Below are 26,612 nucleotides of genomic sequence, written 5' to 3' on the forward strand. Positions count from 1 at the left end.
CCCACAACTCTAGTGACCGGAATCTAATCCCCACCTCTGATGCCACCTGTATGGAGTTTACACATCCTTCTTGTGACAGCATGGGTTTCCAGCTTCTTCCCTCACCCCAAAGACAAATGTGTTAATAGGTTAAAAATACCTGAGGTCCTGCTGATGCTGGAAATATTGAACAACTAGCACAAAATACTGGAGGAACTTGGCAAGTCAGGTAGTTTCGATGGAGGGGAATAAACAGTTGATGTTTTGAATGACAGCCTTGTCCCTCTCCATCAATGCTGCCTGACTTGCCGAGTTCCTCCGACATTTTGTGCTTGTGTTAATAGGTTGAGTGATCATTGTAAATTACCCCTAGTGTACAGCTGAGTGATAGAACTAATGAGAATGCGGAGGGAATTGGTGTAGCATTAGTACAAAAAAGGCGATAAGTAGTTGTGGGGATGTTGTGAACCAATGGACCCGCTTACGTGCAGTATGGCTTTGATAACCGAATCACTGGTCCACACTTAGTAGAAGTGACTATGAGTCTAGTGACGCTCATCATTATTAAAGCAAAAATCAATCAACAACTTTGAGCTGCAGGCAGCTAAACATGGAAATCAGGAGTTCCTGTGTGAAATGCTCCACTCTTCCAGTGCACTGCCATAACAGCGTACTGCTGGAGACTTGCTATTCAACGATGTTTGAATCTTTCATGATAGCTACCCACAATTGTGAAAAAAAATCTCAGGGGCGGCACAGTAGCATAACGGTTAGGGTGATACTATTACATCGCCAGCAACAAGGGTTCATTTCCCGCTGCAGCCTGTAAGGAGTTGGTATGTTTTCTCCCGACCACATGGGTTTCCTCCCACATTCCAAAGACATATGGGTCATAGGTTAATTGGTCACATGGGTGTAACTGGGCTGCGCAGACTTGTTGGGCCAGAAACGCCTGTTACCTTCTTGTATCTCTAAAATAAAGAAAACTTACCATAAAAGTTGCATGCCTATTCAAATATAAAAGAAATTTTAACAGCTAAGCAACTTTGCTGACACTGATGTTGAACCTTTACAAAGACTCACTGCTTCAGATACAACCCATCTCTCTACACAATCTGGAGTCGACTGCCCCGCAAGACATGTTGCCCTACAGCTGCTCCCTGTCAGACGGCCTGGCCCAGCTCTGGCCACTCACTACTGGATATCTTGTCTAGACTATCGAACGCCAAACTAGGTGGGAATCTGGATAAATTACAGACAATAAGAACTGCTGTTAAATTTGGCAAAATTCTACATATTGGGGATTTCTATTCTCTGCCACCACACTCATTATCAGGGGCGATATTCAATTCATTTTGAAATTCAATTATTTTATACTCACCCACTGATAATAACATCGTTGTCAAAGAGGTAGATTTTGATGTGCTGCAGGCCAATCGTCTCATTGAACCGCTCTGGTACCAGGAGTTTAAGAATTCCCCTGAGGTCTGGGGTGTGATACAAAGAGATACGTACTTGATTTGGAAACTTCCTCAGCAAAGGAATCAGCATAGTTCGAGAGTTTGTCTTGCCTAGGGAGTAGTACAATGCAATCAAAAATAGAATGATAATCAATTTTCAATTTTAAAATTTCTCACAAAACAATTAATGTGGAGAATTTTAAAATGAGAATTAAACAAACAAAAGTCAAAGGATTAACACATACAGTCATAAAGTCAGAATACTACAGCACAGAAACAGGCCTTTCAACCCATCTAGTCCATAATGACTTGATCTTCTGTTTAGTCACATATTACCTGCACCCAAACCACATCCCTCCACACCTCTCCCATCCACGTATCTTATCTAAATTTATCTTAAATGTTATAATTGAACTTGCATCCACTTCCTGTCAGCTCACTTCACACATGCACCATCCTCAGAGTGAAGATCCCCTCAGATATACTTTAACTATTTCACCTTTCACCCTAAATTTATGACCTCTAGTTCTTGTTTCACCCAACCTGAAGGAAAAAAGCCTTTGTGCATATCTATCTATACCCATCATATTGCCCCTCATTCTCCTGCACTCTAAGGAATAAAGACCCAAGCTATTCAATTTTTCCCTATAACTCAGGTTCTCAAGTCTTTGTAAGATTTTCCTTCACCCTTTCAAGCTTATTGATATTGTTCCTTGTACGCAGATGATCAGAAATGCACACAATACTCTAAATTAGGCCTCACCAATGTCTTATATCCCAATTCTTATACTGAATGCAATGATTTAAGGCCAATGTGCTAAAAACTCATTTTACAACCTTATCAATCTATGATTCCTAGGTCCCTTTGTTCTATAGTACACCTCAGAGCCCCAAGGTTCACTGTGCAAGTCTTACCTTGGTTTGTCCTACCAAAGTGCAACAGCTCACACTTGTCTGCATTAAATTCCACCTGCCATTTTTCAGCTCATCTTCCCAACTGCAAATTCTGATGGCCTTCTCCGCTGTTCTCTACACCCCCAACCTTGGTGTCATCTGCAAGTTTGCTACATTATCACCAAAATCATTAATGCAAATGATAAACAACAATGGACCCAGAACCGATCTCTGCGGCACACCACGAGCCACAAGCCTTCAATCAGAGAAACAGTCATCTACTACCACTGTCTTCTCTAATTTGGAGACAATTACCAACTTCATCCTGAGTGCCAAGCAACTTAACCTTCTGGACCAGCCTCTCCTCTGGGACTTTACAATGGCCCTGTTAAGGTCCATGCCTGCCAGATCACTTCTGATGTCATCAAAACTGGCCCTACTCCAATTTAAAATCTCAGTCTGAGGACCAATCCTACCTTTCTCCATTATTATCTTAAAATTAGAACCAGTAGATCTAACGTGTTCCCCTACACACACTTCAGTCACCTACCCTGTCTCATTTACCAATAGGGGATCCAGTATAGCACTCTATATATTGATCGAGGAAACTTTCCTGAAAATGTGGTGAGACAGCATGCTTCCAGTGTCTCAATACACGTCAGCACCCTGAACCAAGCGCAGCAGGAGAGCTCCAGGTGAAAGGAAGTAAGCGATAGTTTCTACCATCCCTTTGTGGGAATGGCCCAAGTTAAGTTTCCTAGTTTTATTAGCATACTGTTGCATAAATCCAGATCAACAATAATCTAAGCAACAACAAACCACAACTGGAAGCTCCTTGGAGAAATTTGTTACTAATTTTAAAGCACCCAGTTTAAGTGACAACTTTTGAGCAACTTACATTGAGTACATGAATAGTCTATATCATTACGATGTGACTGGCTCTTCAAATGCCATTCAGCCGTCACCTAATGTTACAGCTTGAAACACCCAATATACAATGTAATAAACTATAGCTCTATTTGTTGAAATGCTATAAATATTAAAGACAAATCAAGCACAACACATGCAATACACAAAGGGCAATGGGAGTTTTTCATTACAATTTCATTAATTAACTTACTGATTTGCTGGTAATTCTTCCAAGGAATTATTCCATCATTACATGAATAGGTAAATACTTCTATGGCAACAGCTGTTACCTTTTACACACCTCTAGACCCTCTTGTGCAGTCTAGCAGAACAGCAACTCTAAGACCAGGTACCATAGCTTCCTCCTGTGACCTTTGCAGAGATTCCTCAATACAATCAACCTAAAGAGTATCAAGAGAAGCCACATACGTTATTAACTTGACCTGAAATATCAATTCCATCAGTATCGTTAAAACTTGAAGATTTTCATTTCTAGTTCTAGAAAATCAAAAAGCTCTCCTTTCCTACAACAAATCAAGATAGTACTGATTAAAACAATACAGTCTTCCAGTTTCTTTTGTTTTATCAGTGCAGCTTGCCATGGAATGTGGAATTACCAGAAAAAGTTTTTTAAAAAAAATATTTAGTTAAAAATTGGACTAATTTTATCATGTCCAGGCTTTCTAATAATAGTGATGCTCAAATGGATTCCAAGTCTTTCACCTAAAAAAATCAAATGCTAATAACATTTTAAACAAGAGGTACAGATCGCTTGTTTCTACAATTTGTCCCACTATACACAATAACATTTATTCCAATTCTTAAATTTATACATTGATGATCTTTTTCAAATAAATTTGAATTTTAAAACTAGATATTTATCACCCTCAGAATAAACTGACAAAAATACATGCAACACACACAAAATGCTGGAGGAACTCAGCAGGCCAGGTTGCATCTACGGAAAAAAGTACAAACGATGTTTCGGGCCTAGACCCTTCAGCAGGACTGGAGGAAAAAAAAAGATGAGGAGTGGATTTAAAAGCTGGGGGGGGGGGGTTGCAGGAAGGAGAGAGAAACATAAGGTGATGGGTGAAACCGGGAGGGGAAGGGATGAAGTAAATAGCTGGGAAGTTGATTGGTGAAAATGATACAGGGCTGGAGAAGGGGGAGTCTGATAGGTGAGGATAGAAGGCCATGGAAGAAAGGAAATGGGATGTGTACCAAAGGGAGGCAAGGAGATAACGTGAGAGAGAGAGAAAGAAGGGGCTGAGAGAAGGAAAGGGCGGGAGTCCATCACCAGAAGTTTGAGAAATCGGTGTTCATGCCATCAGGCTGGAGGCTACCCAGACGGAATACGAAGTGTTGTTCCTCCAACCTGAGTGTGGCCTCATTGTGACAGGGGAGGTCATAGATTGACATATCGGAATGGGATTGGGAAGTGGAATTAAAATGGATGGCCACTGGGAGGTCCTGCTTCTTCCGGCAGTGTGCTCAGTGAAACAGTCTCCCAATCTACATTGGGTCTCACCGATATACAGGAGGGGAGGGAAAGACGCTGCTGGTGGTGGGATCCCGTTGGAGATGGCGGAAGTTCCAGAGAATTATGTGCTGGACGCGGAGGCTGGTGGGGTGGTAGGAGAGGAAACGTGGAACCCTATCCTTGGTTGTGTGGATGGAGGATGGTTAAGAGCAGATGTGCGTGAAATGGAAGATATGCGGCTGAGGGCAGTGTTGATGGTGGAGGAAGGGAAGCCCCTTTCTTTGAAAAAAGGAGGACATCTCCTTTGTTTTAGAAGGAAAAGCCTCATCCTGAGAGCAGCTGCAGCGGAAACGGAGGAATTGAGAGAAGGGAATGACGTTTTTACAAGTAACAGGGTAGAAAGAGATATAGTCCAGGTAGCTGTGAGAGTCAGTGGGTTTATAATAGACATCAGTAGATAAGATGTCTCCAGAAATACAGAGAGTGAGATTGAGAAAGGGCAGTGTCAGAAACGGACCAAGTAAATTTGAGGGTAGCGTGGAAGTTGAAGGCAAAGTTGATGAAGTCGATGAGCTCTGCATGGGTGCAGGAAGAAGCGACAACGCAGTTATCGATGTAGTGTAGGAAAAGTGGTGGGAGTGTGACACCAGTGTAGGCTTGGAACATGGACTGTTCCACGTAGCCAACAAAAAGGTGGGCATAGCTGGGACCCATGCGAATACCCACAGCTACACCTTTTGTTTGAAGGAAGTGGGAGGACCCAAAGGAGAAATTATTAAGCACGAGGACAAGTTCCGCTATACGGAGGAGAGTGGTGGTGGAGGGGAACTGGTTGGGTCTGGTGTCCAGAAAGAAATGGAGAGCTTTGAGGCCTTCCTGAGGACAACTGAGGTGTATAGGGACCAGACATCCATCGTGAAACTAAGATGATGGGGGCCAGGGAACCTGAAATCATTGAAAAGATCCAGAACGTGTGACGTGTCACGGATGTAGGTAGGAAGGGACTGAACTAGGGGGAATAAGACAGAGTCGAGGTATGCAGATACGAGTTCAGTGGGGCATGAACAAGCTGAAACAATGGGTCTATCTAGATAAGTGGGTTTGTGGATCTTAGGTAGGAGGTAGAAACGGGAACAAAAATACATTTTAATTGAACTTAATAAGCAGTGAATTTTATTTGCAGAAACAAATTAGAGCTTTGCAGAAATCCAACAACAGTGGTATTCACAGTAATACTGCTTTCCTGCAATGTATTAAAAAATTACCATTTTTTTTAAAGAAGCCAAAACACTCTACAATTTGGAAAGCAGACTATCCAATCAGCGTTACTGCAATAGAATGGTTAAGCTGTTTGTGCAGCGGCCTTAGAGATGGAATAATGATTCAGACACAAGAGTTTAAGTACCATCTAGGGAGTTAGATAACGAGTTCAAGAAATTAAATAAATTTGAAATAAAAGCTAATGAATAAGACCGACCAAAAAACTTCTGGTCAAATGCGCATCTACTTTATTAATGTTTTCAGGGAGAAAATTTGCCTTAAAACACAACAAATGTTGGAAACAGAGTTTCTGTAGATGCTGGAAATCCAAATCAACACATACAAAATGCTGGAGGAACTCAGCACATCAGGCAGCAGCTATGGACAGCAATAAACCATTGATGTTTTGGGCAGAGGCACTTCAAGCAGGGCAATAAATGTTTACCTTGTAAGCAGGAAAATCTCATAATAAATGAATAAAATTCTCAATGATCTTAGTCTTCAAAATGCAGAAGGTTTAACCACTTTGCTCAGGAAGTCTTACTTATTAACTCATTTGCTTTCCTCCCATTTGTTCTCTCACTACCATAAACATCTACAAATTAAGTGTACAGTTCAGTAAATATTTATATTTAAAGCCAGCTCTTATTTCCCACTGATTTCTTCTGACTATATTCCCAACAACATTAGTCCCAGAAACGGAAGGTGACAGGAAAAAATGCTCATCTCTATGGAAGGTTCTCTTGACCTAGCCAGAATATATCACAAGCTCAGGTTTGTTACTCGTAAAATAATTGGTGCTCTCTGAGGGAGCTTCAATGGCCCCAACGGAAAACTATAAACACTTTGCTCAAGGATCATTTGGCCATAAATCTAAGTTGCACACTATTCAGACTCAGAAACATATTGAGATTACTTCACTGTCACTTGGGCAACATCCAAGTAACTTGGTTTACGTTGCCTAAAAGGAATGTGAAGCAACTTCACCAGATGTCACTCCACACTTTAAAAAGGGAGGAAGGCAAAAGAAAGAAAATTATAGCCCAGTTATCCTAACCTCAGTGGTCGGAAAAGTGTTGACAGTCCATTACTAAGGATGAGGTTTCAGGGTACTTGGAGACTAGTGATAAAATAAGTCAAAGTCAGCATGGTTTCTGTAACGGGAAATCTTGCCTGACGAATCTGTTAGAGTTCTTCGAGGAAGTAACAAACAGGGTGGAGAAAGGAGAGGTAGTAAATGTCATTTACATGGATTTTCAGAAGGCATTTGATAAGGTGCCACACTCGGACTTCAACTACTGCACAGAGTCTTGTCATCTTCAGAAGTTTTCTGATGACTCTGCCATAGTTGGATGCATCAGCAGGGGAGATGAGGCTGAGTACGGGGCTACGGTAGGAAACTTTGTCACATGGTGTGAGCAGAATTATCTGCAGCTTAATGCGAAAAAGACTAAGGAGCTGGTGGTAGACCTGAGGAGAGCTAAGGTACCAGTGACCCGTTTCCATCCAGGAGGTCAGTGTGGACATGGTGGAGGATTACAAATACCAGGGGATATGAATTGACAATAAACTAGACTGGTCAAAGAACACTGAGGCTGTCTACAAGAAGGGTCAGAGCCGTCTCTATTTCCTGAGGAGACCGACGTCCTTTAACATCTGCTGGACGATGCTGAGGATGTTCTACGAGTCTGTGGTGGCCAGTGCGATCATGTTTGCTGTTGTGTGCTGGGGCAGCAGGCTGACGGTAGCAGACACCAACAGAATCAACAAACTCATTCGTAAGGCCAGTGATGTTGTGGGGATGGAACTGGACTCTCTGACGGTGGTGTCTGAAAAGAGGATGCTGTCCAAGTTGCATGCCATCTTGGACAATGTCTCCCATCCACTACATAATATACTGGTTGGACACGGGAGTACATTCAGCCAGAGACTCATTCCACCGAGATGCAACGCAGAGCGTCATAGGAAGTCATTCCTGCCTGTGGCCATCAAACTTTACAACTCCTCCCTTGGAGGGTCAGACACCCTGAGCCGATAGGCTGGCCCTGGACTTATTTCCTGGCATAATTTACATATTACTATTTAACTATTTATGGTTTTATTACTTTTTAATTATTTATGGTGCAACTGTAACGAAAACCAACTTCACCCGGGAGCAATAAAGTATGACTATAAAATCCCATGGGATTAAAGGACAGGTACTGGCATGGATAGAGGTATGGTTGACATACAGGAGGCAGCAAGTGGAAATAAAGGGGGCAGTTTCTGGTTGGCTGCCAGTGACTAGTGATGTTCCTCAAGGGAGAGTATTGGGACCTCTACTTTTCACATTGTTTGTCAATGATTTGGATAATAGAATTAACTGCTTTGTGGCAATATTTGCAGATGACACGAAGATAGGAAGAGGAGTAGGCGGTGCTGAGGAAACAATGTGATCGCAAAAGGACTTAATGGGGAGAAAATTCAAATATCAGAGGTGCAAAGGAACTTAGGAATCCTTGTGCAAGATTCCCAGAGATTTAATTTACAGATTGAGTCTGTGGTAAAGAAGGCAAATGCAACATTGGCATTTATTTCAAGGGGAATAGAATATAAAAACAAGGAGATAGTGCTCAGGCTTTATAGAACACTGGTCAGGTTGCACTTGGAGTACTGTCAATAGTTTTGGGCCCGTTTCTCAGAAAGGATGTGTTGTCATTGGAGATAGTCCAGACCAGGTTCACAAAGATGATTCTGGAAATGAAGCAGTTAACATATGAGGCAGCTTTGGGCCTATACTTACTGGAATTGAGAAGAATGCAGGGGGATCTCATTGAAACCCACCGAGTGTGAAAGGACTAGATAAAGTGGATGTAGAGAGGATATTCCAGAACCAGGGGCACAGCCTCAAAATTAAGGGGCACACTTTAGAACAGAGGCACGGACGAATTTTTTTAGCCAGAGTGTAGTGAATCTGTGGAATGCTTTGCCACAGACAGCTGTGGAGGCAAAGATAATGGGTATACTTAAAGCGAAAATTGATAAGTTTCCTAATTGATAGAGCATCAAAGGTTATAGCGAGAAGGGAGGTGTATGGGGTTGAGTGGGATCCAAGATCAGCCATAATGGAATGACAGGGCAGACTCAATGGGCTGAATGGCCTAATTCTTATGGACAAAAGTTCAAAGTAGCTCAGCTTCACTGACTCAAATGAAATTAGGGAAGAATAATAAAAGCTGACATCCCTAAAAACGAAGCAGATTCTATACATTGTGCACTTGAAGTACAACGTGATGCATCAAATTTTTAATCATTTGCAGTCTTAGATTATTATATGCCCTTACTTTGCTAGTTTCCAGAGAAGGAATTATATGAAAAAGTAAAATAACATTCTATAATTAACTTCCATAGTTCTCAGGTACATTACCTACCAGCTCCTGTTCCAAAGGACCTGTTCCAAGGTACAAGGAAGCCAAAACGATTCTCTTCTTTGCCATTTTAATGTGTTCCTACTTATACAAATAAAATCAAAACATTATTTCAATACTATTATCTATTCAGAAAATTCAGTGATTTATACTAAATACTTGAGCAGAAGTTACTCATATAGGCTCAAACAAACTGGCCATGATCATCCAAATCCTTTCGTTCAAAGTACATGCAGCAGAGAAGAAAAGAACTCTTAACCCCTTGGTTAAAACTACATGAAAATAAGATCCCCAATCTCAATGAACATATTATCTTTTACTTATGGTTTTTTTTTTACTACTTCATTACAGTAAAACAGAAGTGTGTATTTTACATGCAATCTCCAGGGCACAGGCATAGCTGGATGGCTCATATTTTCATTTATGCTCAATACAATGCTGAGGACAACACAAACTTTATTCAGTTTAGAGTAGCGATATTAGACATACTATTTGGTTTATTAACTCATTGCAAATCGTGCAACTAAATATTGTTGAACATCAATGGCTGATGTGTTAAACAGTGTAAGCTTGTTAGATATACTCTTGCCAAGTGACAGGAAGTTATTTGATCACGTGTATAAAGATTTTGCAGTTAACAGGGAGAACTACTTTTTATTGGAATTGGAAGTGGGATAAAAAGGACTAAATTGGAGAAGGGTGGCTGTGTGGAGATACGCTTCTACCAAAGGAGGTGCAAGATGCTCCTTCCTTCTGCTAGCCAGCAGGTCACCTTTGAGCAAGGTGTAGCACCTACTTAGCCCCTCCGTTCGGGTCACGTGAAGCCATGGGAGCAGTGGGTGCATATCACAAGCCCTGGTTAGGCGACCAATGACACCAGGTAGACAATCTCTGAAGTGTTTGATAATGGCTGGGGTCACCTGTCGAGTAAAGACAGAAAGAAGGCAATGGCAAACCACTTCTGTAGAAAAATTTGCCAGGAATGATCATGGTCATGAAAAGACCATGATTGTCCACGTCTTTCAACATGGCAATACAACGAACCAACAAGTGAAGTCGACAGGGCTTTGTAACAGCAGAAGGGATGTAAGAAAATTGGTTTTCTCAAAATCTGTTGGTTTCCTGGATTGATTGAGCATATTTTGCCACAAACTGTAGTGACGTCAAGAGCTAAGATTCTATTACTTATTGTTGACTGACAGCATAATGTGGCTAGCAGCACGTGTTTACCTGAATAATGTAAATTGTTTGTTCCTGTTGCTAATTAAGTGATAAACTAATTAACTTGAACATTACAGCACAGTACAGCACAACATTGTGGCGACCTTTTAACCTACTCCAAGATAAACCTAACCCTTCCCTCCTGCATAACCCTCCATTTTTCTATCATCCAAGTGCCTGTCTAAAAGTTTCTTAAATGCCTCTAATGTAGCAGCTGCTAACACCACCCCTGGCAGGGTGTTTCACGCGCCTACCACTCCGAGTAAAAAGCTCTGACACCACCCCCCCCCCCCCCCGCCACAATATTTTCTTCCGGTCACCTTAAAATTATACTCCCTCGTAATAGCCACTTCCACCCTGGGAAAAAGTTTCTGGGTATCAACGCGATCTCAGCATCTTATCACCTTCTACACCCCTATCAAGTGATCTCTCATCCTCCCTCACTCCAAAGATCTCCTCTTCTGGTTTAAGATGGCACTAGTGAAACACAGCAATAAATTACTGGCAGCAACCAAACTACTAACTCCTCTATTAGTCAAACTTTTTCTGGAAAACAATTACTGAAATCAATAGCCTATAACTTCCCTTTCAGAGCTGAGCTTTCGAGCCACTTGTACGACCTGGCATTTTTGCAGCATGAAATGAAGTCTCGAAGGTGCAAGACGGTTGTAGTGTGGCGTGTACAGGCTGAATCCAATAAAGTCACCACTGAGTGTATATTTCTGGCCTTCTGCTGCTGTGGTTTGACAGGTTTTGAGTTCAGAGACAGCATTCTGCATACCACAGTTGTAACATTTGGTTTTTTGACTTACTGTCACCTTCCTAGCAGCTTGAACCAGTCTGTTCAACCTCTCTCATTAACAAGGCTCCTTCACCCACAGAACTGCCTCTCACTGTTTTTCACACCATTCTCTGTAAACTCTGGCTATTGTTGTGCGTGTAAATCTCAGGATATCAGCAGTTTCTGAGATGCTCAAACCACCCCACCTGGCACCAACAAACATTCCATGGTCATAGTCACTTAGATTACATTTCTCCCCCTTCTGATGTTTGGCTTGAACAACATCTGAACCTCTTGACCATGTCTGCATGCTTTTATGCATCGGGTTGCTTCCTCATGATGGGCTAATTTGATATTTGCAGGTGTGCAGGTGCACCTAATCAAGTGGCCACTGAGTGTAGTCTACAATAAGCAACAACAGCATGTTCCCTGTACATTCTTGAGTAAACCAGACGTGTCTTTTTTTAAATGCTAATCTTAACTTATGCTCAAACGAACTTGAAGTCCACATTCCCTGGATGAATCTACACCTCCTGCATTGCAGGAAAGTGATGCTGTCCAATCACCTTCTTAATGAGCAGATTAAAAATATGCAAGCATAACACTACAAAAGTAATCCCTGCAACTTTAAAGTCAAGTATCACAGACTTCATAAAACAGTCAGAGACTAGTTATAGTTCCGTCCACCAATGCAAATAAAACAGAATGAACAAATAAAATAGTAGTTCAAATTTCCAAATATCATTTTCTCATATACAGTGCAGGAACCCAGAACATGTACACATGAAGTAATCACAAGTGCAAATGGCAATTATTTTATGATGTTATTTGATGGGATAGAGATAGAGATTTGGAAAGCAAATAGAAATAGAGATCTGGTATTGCGAAATTGTTCTTAAGTTTTACTCATCAGATTTAAAAGGCATTGAGAAGAGACGGTCAACTGTTCAGATTATAAAATGCTTTGCTTGACTCACCTTCAATGTACCATAGAATTCTGAGGGAGAACTTAAGACATTCACTTGACTCCCCGAAATTCCAAACGCTGGAATGAGCTCTCCAATCCACTGGAATCGCTGAACATTGTGAGCAGGAATGCAACAAGGCGGAGGGGGCAGATCAGCTCTTGCTTTAGTTTGAGCCAGCAGTGGAGCCAACAGCAGGTATGACGACCTACATGCAAAGAAATTTCTTATATTAAAGAAAGATAACAGGGAAGATAATAGCCCGCAAGTTAGTTTTAAGAAGGAATGATATTTCATGTTGATTAAGATTAACCAAAATAACTAGTCGAGACATTAGGTGACTCAGTTGAAGAATTCAATTGCTTCAACCCAGATAATAAGTGCAGAGAAATAATTACTAATTTTAAATTTTTAAACTTATTATTCTTAGTAGTTTTTTCAAACTTTAGCTTCTCGACATACAAGATAAATTGCAGTTCCTTTTGAAAGCAATGTGGTCCACGAGAGGTTTTGAGCATACAGATGATTACAAATCACACTTAATTCATTTCAGCCATCAGAAGCAGGACCATGCAAAAGTCCTGTAGCAAGGATGCCTAAGACTTTTGCACAGTGCTGTATTTGTCAAAGTTAAGCAGAGAGCAAGTCTGTAAATCTGGCAGGTGCAAACAATGTTGGGAATGGTGAGGGATAACCACCACAAGAGGGGTATAGGGCAGGTGGCAGAGAATTGCCAGGTGCAGACACATCCAGCCCCGAGACATCAGGCAAGGTGATTTGATTCCAAATAATTGGAATGCTGATCATTACAGAATGTCTCTCCTTTGCTTCCCAATCCCTCCCTCTTTTCCCAATCATGATTCCCTTCTCCCTGCCTCCCTTCCCACTCAGTCCGCAATAGAGACCCATATCAGAATCAGGTTTATCATCACTCACATGTTATGATATTTGTTTTATCTTGCAGCAGCAGTACAGTGCTATACATTACATTGTTACAGTATGTGCAAAAGTCTTAGGCAACCTAAAGTGCCTAAGACTTTTGCACAGTACGGTATATCTTTGGAAATCAAAGAATAGTGGCAAGCATAATCCTGTCAAGACTTGCTATGATTTACGACAGTACAACATTCAAAAGCAAATACCTGGAAATGCCATCATAAAAAAAGAATCTAGCACACAGTAATAACAGCCCCTTACTCCTGCTCCATCAATCAGTTCAATTATGGCTAATCTATACCTCAACATCACTTACCAGGTTAATTTTGTATACAGTATGTTGACAGTGTCACTGAACAAAAAAAAATCCAACAACTGGAATGAAAGCACCAAGCAGCCCAACTTCCTCAGATTGGACAATAAGCGCCGTTAAGATTAGAATTTGGAAATAGATTTTATTTCTAACCTTTTTTTAAAATTCATCAGCACCACTCCACCACTCCCCCCTTGTATTCCATCTAGATCTAAATTCCATTGGGTTTAGCTTTAATTATCCTACGTACATCAAAACATACAGTGAAATGCATTGTTTGTGTTAATGACCAGCACAGCCTGAGGATGTGTGGAGGCAGCATGCTTAGAACTTACTATCCCCAACTTGTATGTTTTTTTGTAATGTGGGAGGAAACCCACGCGGTCAAAGGGAGAATGTACAAACTCCTTACAGAGAGCAACAAGAATTGAACCCCGATCTTCCAATCGCTGGTGCAGTAAAGCACCATGCATAAAACATCACTCTGCCATTATGTCTATCAGAAGTAGTAATGAAATGGGAATTTATCAGTCAGTAGTGGATATTAATTGTAATTGCAAAGGATGTGAAGAATCCAAATGATCAGTTTATGTAACCCTTTTGCCAATCAACTTTCCAGCTCTTAGATCCACCCTTCCCCTCCTGTCTTCTCCTATCATTTCGGATCTCCCCTCCCCCTCCCACTTTCAAATCTCTTACTATCTCTTCTTTCAGTTAGTCCTGACGAACGGTCCCGGCCCGAAACTTCGACTGTACCTCTTCCTACGGATGCTGCCTGGCCTGCTGCGTTCACCAGCATTTTGTGTATGTTGCTTGAATTTCCAGCATCTGCAGATTTCCTCGTGTCTGAGCTTATGCAATCAAACTTCTTTCATTGCAGCTTCTATTAGCTACACTAGTATCAGGAAGTAATTCCAGAAAAAATTATCTGGAAGATTGCTGGAATGTGAAGTTTCCTACTACAAAATAATAAAGTTAAATAGCAAGTAAAAGCATTTAAGAGGAATGTACACATAACAAAGCAACAGGAAACTACCCATCTTGCATGAAGTACAGCAAGAAGCAGCTAACTGCACTGTAAACAAATTCTAAATAGATCAAACAATATCATTCTATGTTGAGCATTCTATTCAACAACAGATCCAAGAAATGGAGGTTTTGCAGATTTTCAGTCAGATCATCTGACTCACTTTCTCACAGATCAGAGAAAGGTGTTTCTCTCCACAGATGCTGCATGACTAATTGAGTACATCTGATATTTTGCCTCTATTGTTTTTATCTCAAAATAATTTAATTAAGTTCCTTTTGCCATTATAGGTCCTTTCTAGTTTACAAATGCCCAACTAATGGACTCCTGCCTCAGCAAGGACCTGGACCCGTTGCAATTTGCCTATCGCCACAATAGGGCAATGGTAGGTACAATCTCAGTGGCTCTCCGCATGGCTTCACACCACCCGGACAACATAAACAGCTATGTCAGGATGCTGTTCATTGACTATAGCTCAGCATTTAGTACCATCATTTCAACAATCCTGATTGAAAAGTTGCAGAACCTGGGCCTCTGTAACTCCCTCTGCAATTGGATCCACGCCTTCCTAACCAGAAGGCCACAATTTGCGCAAATTGGTGATAACACATCCTCCTTGCTGACGGTCAACATTGGCGCACCTCAGGGGTGTGTGCTTAGCCCACTGCTCTACTCTGTATATACACATGACTGTATGGCTAAGCATAGCTCAAATACCATCTATTAATTTGCTGATGATACAACCATCATTGGTAGAATCTCAGGTGGTGACGAGAGGGCGTACAGGAGGGAGATATGCCAAATAGTGGAGTGCTGCATTACTGTCTGGTATGGAGGAGCTACTGCATAAGATCGAAAGAAGCTGCAGAAGGTTGTAAATCTAGTCAGCTCCATCTTGGGTACTAGCCTATAAGGTACCCAGGACATCTTTAGGGAACGGTGTCTCAGAAAGGCAGCGTCCACTATTAAGAACCTCTAGCACCCAGGGCCTGCCCTTTTCTCACTGTTACCATCAGGTAGGAGGTACAGAAGCCTGAAGGCACACACTCAGTGATTCAGGAACAGCTTCTTCCCCTCTGCCATCCCATTCCTAAATGGACATTGAATCTTTGGACACTATCTCACTTTTAAAAAAAAATGCAGTATTTCTGTTTTTGGATTTTTTAAATCTATTCAATATAAATAATTGATTTTTTAATTTATTATTATTAATATTTTTTTCTCTAGTAGATTGTGCATTGCATTGAACTGCTGCTGCTAAGTTAACAAATTTCACGTCACATGCCGATGATAATAAACCTGATTCTGATAGCCCGTATATACCAACAAATGCTTGGAAGGCCAGGCAGGGGTCGATGGACGATTACAGATTTACAGTGCCAGCATCTGCCAAGTGGACACGGGGCATTTCCATATACCGTCTCTCCCCACTACTGAATTACAACAATCAGCATAACTGGAGGCATTCAGCAGGCTCGCTCACCCACAGAGTGATTCCGCTGCCGGCTACTCTTCCCGCACCTGCTATTATTATCCTCTCCCACACACTGTTCTCGTTTATATCGCACTTACGAGCAGTTCTCAGATACAGAACCCTGTACTGTAGTAAGCTGGGCTGGTTGCGGCCAGAATACCATAGCAACATCCTCTCCATGGTCCATGAAGGGTCTCGACCGGAAACGACGCCTGTCCGCTTCCCTCCACGGACACTGCTCAACCTGCTAAGCTCCTGCAGCACTTTGTATGTTATCCCCAGAAAAAAATTAAATAGCTGACACCTGTCGCGTCTTAGGGCTGAGTAGAGAACGGGAAACCAACGAGTGGCCAAGGAGCCGTTCGGTTCTGGACACAGATGTCGCTGCGCGGCCCCCGGTGTCTGAGCCCCGGAGGCGGGGCCCACACCCTCGGCTCGCGATCTTCCCCGCCGGGGGAAAGCTGGCCTCCGGCTTCAAACACTCACCTCCGCTCCCTTCGCCTCAGCGCCCCTTTTCTTCTCGTCAAGCCGCTGGCGAGGGTTTTCAGCGCCGAGGCCACCAACCTGTGCGCCGCCATTTTGACAGCGTGGAGCATGCTGGGATAGACGGGACGTTGTCGGTGCTGGGCTGCAGGTTGGTGACAGCGAACCGCACTCCGCTCCGCTCTTCCCCCAGCTCACTGCGTTGTTGCACACCTCATTTGTTTCTAAACTCTCATTTTGACTCTAAGCTCTGCAATTTGCACACTGCACTTTGACAAACCCTGCATTTTGCACACTGAACGCGATCCCCGAGCCTGATGCTTCTTGCTGGAGCAAGTTGCAGGAGGAAGAGCAGGAGTGGAGGGATGAGGGATGATGCTTTATTGCTGCTTGTGCGTGTTGGGGGGGGGGGAGGACTTTGAGGTTCTAACGTTTTTCTGTCATTCATTCCTTGGGGGCGTTTTCCTCTTCGTGGATGTCTGCAAAGAGTAAAAATTTCAGGTGGTATACTGTATACATAACCTAACATTAAATGGAACCAGTAAACTGTATGTTGCCCCTAAACCCTGCATTTTGCTTGGTCTATGTTGTCCCTAAACCCTGCATTTTACCCACGTTGCAATTTGACCTTAAGCCCTGCATTTTGCCCGCTGTGTTGCCCCTAAACCCTGCATTTTGCACACTCTGTTACCCCAGATTCTGCAACTGGAACCTAAACCCTGCATTTCGCACACTGAACTTTGCCTCACCTTTCTATATGTTCACAGACTGCATGTTATCCCTAAACCCTGCAATTTGGAGACGACATAAGTTGCCCCTATTAGCTTACATCTTGTCCACAGCACATCACGTGTTACCCCTGCACACTTTATACTACAATCTGCAGTATTAAACGAGACATTCTGCAAATGGCAGAAGTAAGTGATTAGAGACAGCATGGAAATAGGCCCTTCAGTCCAACTGGCTCATGCTAGCCAAGATTCCTGCCTAAATGTGTCCTATCTTTTATGCCCATGCCTTTTGTACATCATGGGCTACATGTTGCCCTACATTTTGCAGGCTGCCTATTGCCCCTAACTCTGTATTTGTCTGAATGTGAGCATTGCTATCATAGGAGTTCACTACCCACCCCAAATTGCACTTGAAAAGGAGTTGGACCATTTCTGCAGCTTATAAGGTGGTTTGTCGAAGTACATATGTGTCACCATCTGCTACCTTGAGATTCATTTTTTTGTAGGCATTCACGGCAGAACAAAGAAATACAAATGATTCAAAGAAAAACTACACACAAACAACCAATATGCAAAGGAAGATAAACACTGCAAGTACAAAAAAAATGTAATAATAAATACGTAAATAATAAATATCAAGAACATGAGTTGTAGAGTCCTTGAAAGTGAGTCTGTAGGTTGTGGAATCAGTTGAGTGTTGAGGTGAATGAAGTATCCACTCTGGTTCAGGAGCCTGATGGTTGTAGGGTGATAATTGTTCTTGAACCTGGTGCTGTGGGACCTAAGGGCTCAGGAACAGTTATTACCCTACAACCATCATCCTTGCCTGGTCTGGACAATATGTAGCGTGAGATCCTTGGTAGTGTGATTAACTGTCCTCTGTGGCCTAACAAGCTATTTATTGGGTTTGGGGATATGTGACAAATGTTGGTCTTGACATTGACGGTCACATCCCTTGAATCAATCTGATTCAATCTTCTGACACGCAGCTGTTTCCTTGAGTCAGATACATACTGGAATTGATGCCAACAGTCTCTGAGTTGTTTGTTTTGCTGCATTTGGCCTGAGCTGTGTTCTTGCATGGTTCTACACCTGCATTTATAGGGGTGGGACTTGTCCCACTTATTTTTGGATAAAAGCTTCAAACTTATTGGCTGCAAAGGATCTGACTCAGCAATTAGTGGAATTTTGGACATCATTTATTGTCAAGCCTTCCTAAACATCTGGCCTATGTATTGTTCCTGTACTTAGTGTTACGTACCCCGTAACTGGGTTGCCAAACCAGCAGAAATGGATCACTCAGTTGGAGTCTGGATTACTAGAACTAAGAAAGTTTTATTAAAGAAACAAGCAACACAGTACTCTAATCAAAAGGATAATAAATGCAACAGTTCAGCAATGATAAACACACATGTACACAGAATTAAGATAACAGGATCAATCAAGCTCTATCGTTGTCTAGGGGTAAATGACCAGTTTCAAAGTGATGCAAAGTTCAGTTCAATTTAGTTCAGTTCAGTTCGCAGACAGTGGGGGGAAGGAGAGAGAGGGCAAAACGAATGAATATTCAAAACGGCGTCCACACAGACCTTCGCAGTCAGCTTTCGGGCAAGTCCTTTGTGATGTCATCTGAGGTCACCAACCGTGACCCCTCCGTTTCCCGGTACGATCGTTTCTCTGCAGTGAACCCGGCACCCAGGCAAGGGTGGACACACACCAGGTTCCGGCCGATCGTGCCTTTCCACCCTGTGCGTCTATGGCCTGGTCCTGCAACCGGCCTTCCAAAACTTCCCACCGACTTGTGAGAGATGCACCGCTTCCAGGGTCTCGTTACCTCGGGTGTCGTGTGTGCTGCCTTAGCGAACCTGTCCCTTTTTATCCCCCTGCTGGGGTATCGCCTGTCCATCACTTCAAACAGTTCAGGGTTCAAATGGGGAGCCGATCTTGACAGCTCTCCTTCCGTTACTCTCTCCCGTCCCTTCATTAACATCTCCAAATGCTGCTCCATTGTTTTCCTTATCTCTCTGTCTCCTGAAGACAGGTGGCAGACCAACTGCTGATCCCACTGGTACCAGCACGGGACAGCTAACATCTTAATCTATGTGTATTCTCGTCACATTAGCAAATCATACAATGCAGATAAGCCATCCCCTGATCCAGTATTTTACATGTTGCAGAATAAAGGCTGATTTATACTCCTGCGTCAACTCGACGCCGTAGGTACAGCGTCGCCGCAAACCCTATGCAGAGCCTTCGCAGATCCCTACGCCATAGCCTGACGCGCACCTCTCCCAAAATGTAACTACGTGTCGCGGCAACACAGAACGCAACAACTGTGATTGGTCCGCTTGGTAGCATCGCATTTCCTCCTACGCTGCAATAGCTTCCCATTGGGCGACTGAAGGGCAGGGAAGGGACCCTGGCTGCAATGCTTTCCATAAAGCTTTACAGAACTCCGAGATTATGGAGGACACATTTCACTTTTACGAAAAAAGACGCTCGCTTCTTGTTTACCCCGAGAAAGACTACCATGACCTTGAAGCCTTGCAAGGGCAGGTGTGTGCGCATGTGTGACTTGCGCGAATTGCAGAGCGACACAGACACACCAACGTACAAGTACAAATGCTTGCAAGGCGCGTAGGCCACTTGCGTAGGTTACGGCGTCGAGTTGACGCAGAAGTATAAATCAGCCTTCAGTATTCCCCCAGTTAATCACAGTTCATGGGATAAATGCAAAGCAAATTAGATTTTCACTAAACTTGCATATCAATTGTAGATAGAAACAAATCATTTAGGCCTGGAGCTCCAGATGCCCTAGTTGGTAAAGACTGTCAAAAGCAACCTCAAGTACCTCTCTAACAAATTAGATACAAAAATCTTGAGAGACTGAAGGCTAGTGTCAGCCTGTGAATGGTATCACCATTTGGAGGTGACGTTAAACCTGGTCAACATGTATGCCATCAAGTAAAACAAACAATCTGTAATGCTAGCTGATGAAGAGTGAACCCATTCTATGCTAACTGATAAAGAGTGAGGAGTTTGTAGTTTGTTCTATGACAGCTGTTTTGTGTAAACAAAAGTAACAGTGATTGGAACAATTGCACGATTGAATGTCCAGTTTGATACTCTAAAGCAGTGGTCCCCAACCTCCGGGCCGCGGACCGGTACCGATCCGCGAAGCACGCAGGGGCGCAGCGGTAGCCGGCACGCACCCAGCGCATCTTTAAGAAAAAAGCCAAAATAAACAAGCTAGGGCAGCACCTAATTAATTAGCTTGTTTATTTCGGCATTTTTCTTAAAGATGCGCTGGGTGCGTGCCGGCTACCGCTGCGCCCCTGCGTGCTTCGCGGATCGGTACCGGTCCGCGGCCCGGAGGTTGGGGACCACTGCTCTAAAGCATGAGGCCATTAAGCTGCTAGAGGAACTGAGCAGGTCAAGCAGCAGCTGTGAAGACAAAATAATGCTGGACATTTCAGATTGAGACCCTGCGTTATGCATGTCTCTCTCAGTTCTGTGTCTGCAGATACACATTGGCTCCCAACTAAGCAGTGTACCAAAGTTCAAAGTACATTTATTATCGAAGTATGTATACATTATACAACCCTGCGACTTGTCTCCTACAGGCAGCCACAAAACAAAGAAACCCAACAGATCCCATTAATAAAAGAAAACTGTCAAGCACCCAATGTGCAGAGAAAAAAAAACAAATCATGCCAACAATAAACACAAGCAAATAGTATTCTGAACTGAACTGTTTTCACATTCCCACTCCAGTTTACGTTCAAAGTAAAATTCATTATCAAAGTATCAAACTACAGTATCTGTTATCATTTAGTAACTTGAGATTCATTTTCTTGCAGGCATTTACAGGAAAATAAGGAACTATAATAGAATTTAAAGAAGACTATACAGAAACAAAAAACTGACAAGCAACCAATGTGCAAATGAAGACAAATTTTGCAAATAAAAAATAATACTGAGAATATGAGTTGTAAAGAGTCCTTGAATGCGAGTCTGTGGGTTGTAGAGTCGGTTCAGTGTTGTGGTAAGTCAAGTTATCCATGCCGGATCAGGAGGTTGATGGTTGTAGGGTAATAACTGTTCCTGAACCTGGTTGTATGGGGCTTAAGATTTCTTATTTGCTACCCGATGGCAGTAGCAAAAAGAGAGCATGGCTGGTCAATGAGGCTCTTTGATGTTGGATGCTGCTTTCTTGTGGCAGCGCTCCATGTAAGTGTGCTCAAAGGTGTTTTTTCAATCTCCGTTCCACCCACACGGCCCTCCTAGGACACTGCACATCTCTGGTTCTACCCTTTTGATCATTCCCATATTCAATTCACCCAGCAGCTGTCAGTGTTCTAAGTTCTTGAATTTCCTTCCTTCCATCTCTCTGCCTGTCCAACTCATTTTCCTCTTCAAAGCCTACCATTTATTTTAGTTTGTATTTACACAATCTGTCTTTTGCACATTGGATATTGTCAGTCTTTATTCATGTATAGTTTTTCATAAATTCTATTGTATTTCTTTACTTTCCTGTAAATGTCAGCAAGAAAATGAATCTCCAGGTGGTGTGTTGTAACATATATGTACTTCGATAATAAATTTACTTTGACTTTGATTTGCTATCTGTTTGCCACACAGTGTAAATTTTTGTTTGATAACTCCTTTGAAGTACCTTGGAATACTTTGTTATGTTAAATGTGTTACATAAATACCTGTTATTATTTTACATATCAGGCCCTCTGCTGATCGGGGTTGACCATGGATATTGCATCCTTGCTGTCTACACAAGCCAGGGCAGTATGATACGGGGAGCAAGCTGTTGCCCATATAGCAGGCTCCCCCTCTCCAAGTAGCTGTTGAATCCAAAGGAACGGCAGAGACCGGTACGGTTTGTCACCAGCGGTGTCGCAGGAGTTGCCAGTCAGCATTGAGCTCAACGTAGGACTGCCCGAGGGACTCCAGCTCCAGGTTTTTCCCTCTGGGTTTACTGCCAAAGCCTTCCCCATGTGTGGGTATAGCCACAAGGCAGCAGAGGCTTGAGATTCGAGTTTTCCTTCTCCTAGGTGAGCTGCCAACCACAGCTGACAAGGCCCATCTGCCCGAAGCGACTGGTTTTAAAGGACCACTAACCTGCCTTTGCCCTTTCTTCTGTCGGTAGAAGCGGTTCCACCAGGCTTAGTAACTGAGCCAGACGTGAAGGCCTGGAGCTGCCCTCAATTGTCAGAGCCTATTTGAGATGCACATCATTGGGAGCATTTAATAGGTAGTGGGAGCTTATCACCATTATTTGCCCCCATCCCCCTACTATGACAACCTTAAGGAACTATCATTTTACATAATTGCACATTCTATCCATGTCATGTAGCTTGCTGTCCAAACCAAGATAACACCAAATCTTTGGCCAGGTCTTTTGTTAGCTAATTTTAAATCAAAAATAACAGTGTACTAGACCTGAAAAAAAAAAGAAACTTCACCCAATATTCCTGTAACAATTGCTGTCTAGTGAGCCTTGCTGCAAGCCAGATTGTTCTGAGGGTCTTCTTAGTGAAATTAGGTTTTTTTCACTCACTATCTCAGTCACGTATAAAGTTTAAACACTTTGATGACACAGCAGAGCACAGTATATTCCACAGTAACAAACGTTAAGGGAGAAAAAAAGAGCAAAACTGGCGAACTAACTTTAAAGTTCCTTCATAATACCTTTGGAAATAGCAGCTAGATATTTATATCATTGGTCTCATGTGAATAATCCAGCTGGAACAAAATGCTCTTTCCTCCACTCCCTACAAAAATAAATCATTGACATCATTGCATGCTGTTACTTTTTCCAGCCAAAGACAGGTTACACACAACTTACTCTGGTTATTGTGGTTATCATATTCCTGGCCTGCAATGATATTTCCCAAGCATCATGAAAAGCTGACATTATGTGGTACTGAGCTTGCATCATGCTGATGCCAATCTGTTGCCACTTGCTTGCCATGTGATTGGGTTCCAGAACAACAGGGATATTCTTTTTTTTTAAAAAAAGATTAGCTTTATTCCAGAATATCCCAAGATTACTTCTTCTGTTGAAACTGTCAGTTAAGCTTCAAATTGTGAAAATGTTAATGACTTTCTTTCCAGTTCTTTCTCAGCCCGAAACGTCGACTGGTTATTCCCTTCCATAGATGCTGCCTGACCTGCTGAGTTCCTCCAGCATTTTATGTTTGTTCTTCTGGATTTTCAGCATCTGCAAAATTTCTTGCGTTTAAGTAGTTTGTTATACATAGTATTTTGTCCATATCTTTCACCCCACTGTGTATGCATTCACTAGTCATGATAGAATTTCAATTGGTCAACATTTTCTGGCCTCTTTCCCAAGCAGTCAATCAGCAAGTCTTGCATCTATTCACAGCATGTCGGCATTAGTGGCAAGCCCAGCGATTACTGCCCTTCCTAACTGCCCCCGAGAAGTTGGTGGGGTGGTGGTGGGGGGGCCACTTTCTTGAAAAACTTTTGTTCTCTGCTGATGGTATTCCCAAAAAGCAGTCGGATAGAAAGTTGCAGCATTTGAGCCCATCAGTGGAGCAGGAATTACCATATATTTCTAAGTCGGATTTGCATGTGTCATTAAGGGGATCCTGCTGGCGTTCCATTGTACTACCTGCTATTGTCTGTTCTTAGTGGAAAGGCTTTTTGGAAGTTGAGATACTGTACATCTCTGCTGCTCCAGCCATGGTGTCTTTGTATCCAATATAGATGAATCACCAATCAGAAAAGCAGTTTGTACCTTAAAATGGAATGCACTCAATGAAAATAAATGGACTAGGCCAAGCAGACAAGCATGACAACTAATGAAAAGTAACTTTATGATTTATATCTGTAAGTTCTGCTTTCTTGGAAATGATATTCAAACAAATGAATAAAAGAATGCTACAAAAAGACTGGCAGAAACTAGCAGCTCTTATAATAAAGAAGTTAGAGTTTAGTTTTAGTTTGGGTGAATTAATATGGACCAAACAATCTACTTTATTTGTAATTATCTTACAAACTTTTAATAGCTTGTGCACAAGTAAGAATTACTTACATTCAGTTATTATTAGATGGTTTTATTATAGTAACATGTACCAAGATACAGTGAAAAGCTTGTCTTGCATACTGTTCATACAGATCAAATCATTATACAGTGTATTGAGGTAGAGCCATTCTGCATTGTCAGAATGCCTTCTCGGGTACAGCAATAAAAATTTGTAGGGATCAACAGGGATGTGCCAAATTTCTTTAGCCACCTAAGGGAGTAGAGGCATTGGTGATCTTTCTTGGCTGTGCTAGCAACATGGTTGGATCACAACAGGCTCCTAGTGATTTGAGGCTCTTAACCTCAAGTCCGTCGATGTAGAAAAGAGCATGTGCACCCCACACTGCGTTTCTGAGGTCAACGGCCAGCTCTTTTGTTGACATTGACGGAAAGGTTAGTGTCATAACACCATGTCACTGAGCTCTCTATCTCCTTCCTGATTCATTGAGATATAACCAACTACAGTGGTAATAGGATAAAACTCAGTGGGCCAGGTAGATCCATTGTGGGAAATGAACAATCATTTGTTTGTTAGTCCATAATTTTTTTCTGGACATTATACTGTGTGTATACGTGTGTGTGTATATATACAGTATATGTATATGTGTGTGTGTCTGTATATGTCTATATATTTATATGCATATGTGTGTGTGTGTTGTTTCTTCCGTCTCCTGTGGAATGATTGCTGGTGCCAGACAGGGGGGTTTGAGTAGCTCAAAAACTGGCTATCTGTTGGGAATTTCATGCACAACAGCCTCTACAATTTACAGAGAATGGAACAAAAAATATATCCAGTGATAGAGATCAGAGGCCATGCTGCTTCAAGCTGATGAGAAGGCAACAGTAACTCAAATAAACATGCACTACAGCAGTGGTGTACAGAAGAGCATCGCTGAATGCACAGCATGTTGTACCTTGAAGAGGATGGGCTAGAGCATCAGATGATCCCAAACGTACATGAATGTGTGTGTATTATATATTACATTTATAAAAATGTAATATATATGATTTACATAAAATATTAAATTAATATCTGTGTGTGCAAGTGTGTATATATACATTAGATAAGCATGCATTATAATAATTCAAATTGTCGATTAAAACAGATACACATAATGTGCTCTATAAAATCCAGTCCATTCCTTGCACTGTGGCAAATGTATATCACAGCTTCCCATTATGAACCAATAATTACATCTGAGAAGTCACTCCCTTCTTAAGATAAAATAAGTGTGATAGTGCAACTTGCAGTATACACTTTGATTTATGGTCATGGTGATTTATGGTTATTTCTACCTGTAATTAACCAAACAGACGTCAAGGTAACAGCCGATTAAGTATCATTAGTTTCAACACACCCATCCATCGAGAAAAACCCCTCAGTTTTGAAAGTGGCTAAATTGCTCACTAGTTATCCACCCAAATTAATCTTCTAAGATAGCTCTTTCTTTGATACTCAAATGAGTTGTGCTCACTCAATTTATCCTTCTCTACAGTTTTCTCTAAAATCTGCAATGAGCAAAACTTTTTCTTTTCAAATAATATAACATGAGAAACTAAAAATTCTATAAGAGTATGTGTTAAGGAATGTTACAAAGTGCCATCATACACAGTACTTAACTCTTAACTAATTCTTCAACTGGCAAGAAAGTTCTTCTGGATCTGGTTCTGAACCCTCCAAGGAGACCACAACCTTGTCATGGTTTGGGGGCTTTCATGCCCCAGTGACCCGGCGAGCTATGCTGGCTGCAATCATGGCTTTAAGCTTTGGCTCTTGATAGGGTCACGCATGCCAAATAGGTCAAAGGGTAAAGGACAGTCTGAGTGGTCCACTGATTCTCCAGGTTCAGGGGTTCAGCTCAGGGCTAACAACCCTGACCAGTAAAACAAGATTATTATGGAAACAGGAATGAAGAATCCTTCCACATCTGAATGCAATGGTATTCCTGAGTCTCCACTTGGGACTTGCATGACTGACAGTAGTGAAAACCAAGAGAGAGCTACTGACATGATGAAGGAAGCCCCGTACACCACTAGGGATGGAGGACCTTCATTGCTGCCCTAAACACCAGCAGCATAACAGGCAGTAAGTAAGCAAGTAAGTGATTCTGGGCAAAGCTCACACTGATGTTGACACCTGTACAGGTTTATTAAAAACTGCAGAGATTTCCCTCGGGATCAATAAAGTATGACTACTGCTATACAAACTCCTCAGGTTGTACTATG

General features: G+C 42.1%; 1 protein-coding gene across 3 annotated transcripts in view; it reads right to left on the reverse strand.

Annotated features, from left to right (window-relative positions):
• Window positions 1-16,722, reverse strand: part of LOC140187363 (CDP-diacylglycerol--glycerol-3-phosphate 3-phosphatidyltransferase, mitochondrial) — a 51,630-nt gene extending 34,908 nt beyond the window's left edge. Inside the window, exons 1-5 of one of the 3 annotated variants that reach the window (XM_072242615.1) lie at window positions 16,596-16,722; window positions 12,372-12,567; window positions 9,396-9,473; window positions 3,544-3,643; window positions 1,361-1,550 (exon numbers count right to left, since the gene is read on the reverse strand). In XM_072242615.1, coding sequence (XP_072098716.1) covers window positions 1,361-1,550; window positions 3,544-3,643; window positions 9,396-9,473; window positions 12,372-12,567; window positions 16,596-16,705 — 674 coding nt within the window. In that variant the 5' untranslated portion in view covers window positions 16,706-16,722. Of the gene's footprint in view, window positions 1-1,360; window positions 1,551-3,543; window positions 3,644-9,395; window positions 9,477-12,371; window positions 12,568-16,595 lie in introns of those variants that run through there. The other 2 variants (XM_072242614.1, XM_072242616.1) reach the window with 2 other exon arrangements.
• Between the last annotated feature and the right edge of the window lie 9,890 nt (window positions 16,723-26,612).

Source organism: Mobula birostris, chromosome 24 (assembly GCF_030028105.1).
Source record: "Mobula birostris isolate sMobBir1 chromosome 24, sMobBir1.hap1, whole genome shotgun sequence".
Classification (NCBI taxonomy): domain Eukaryota; kingdom Metazoa; phylum Chordata; class Chondrichthyes; order Myliobatiformes; family Myliobatidae; genus Mobula; species Mobula birostris.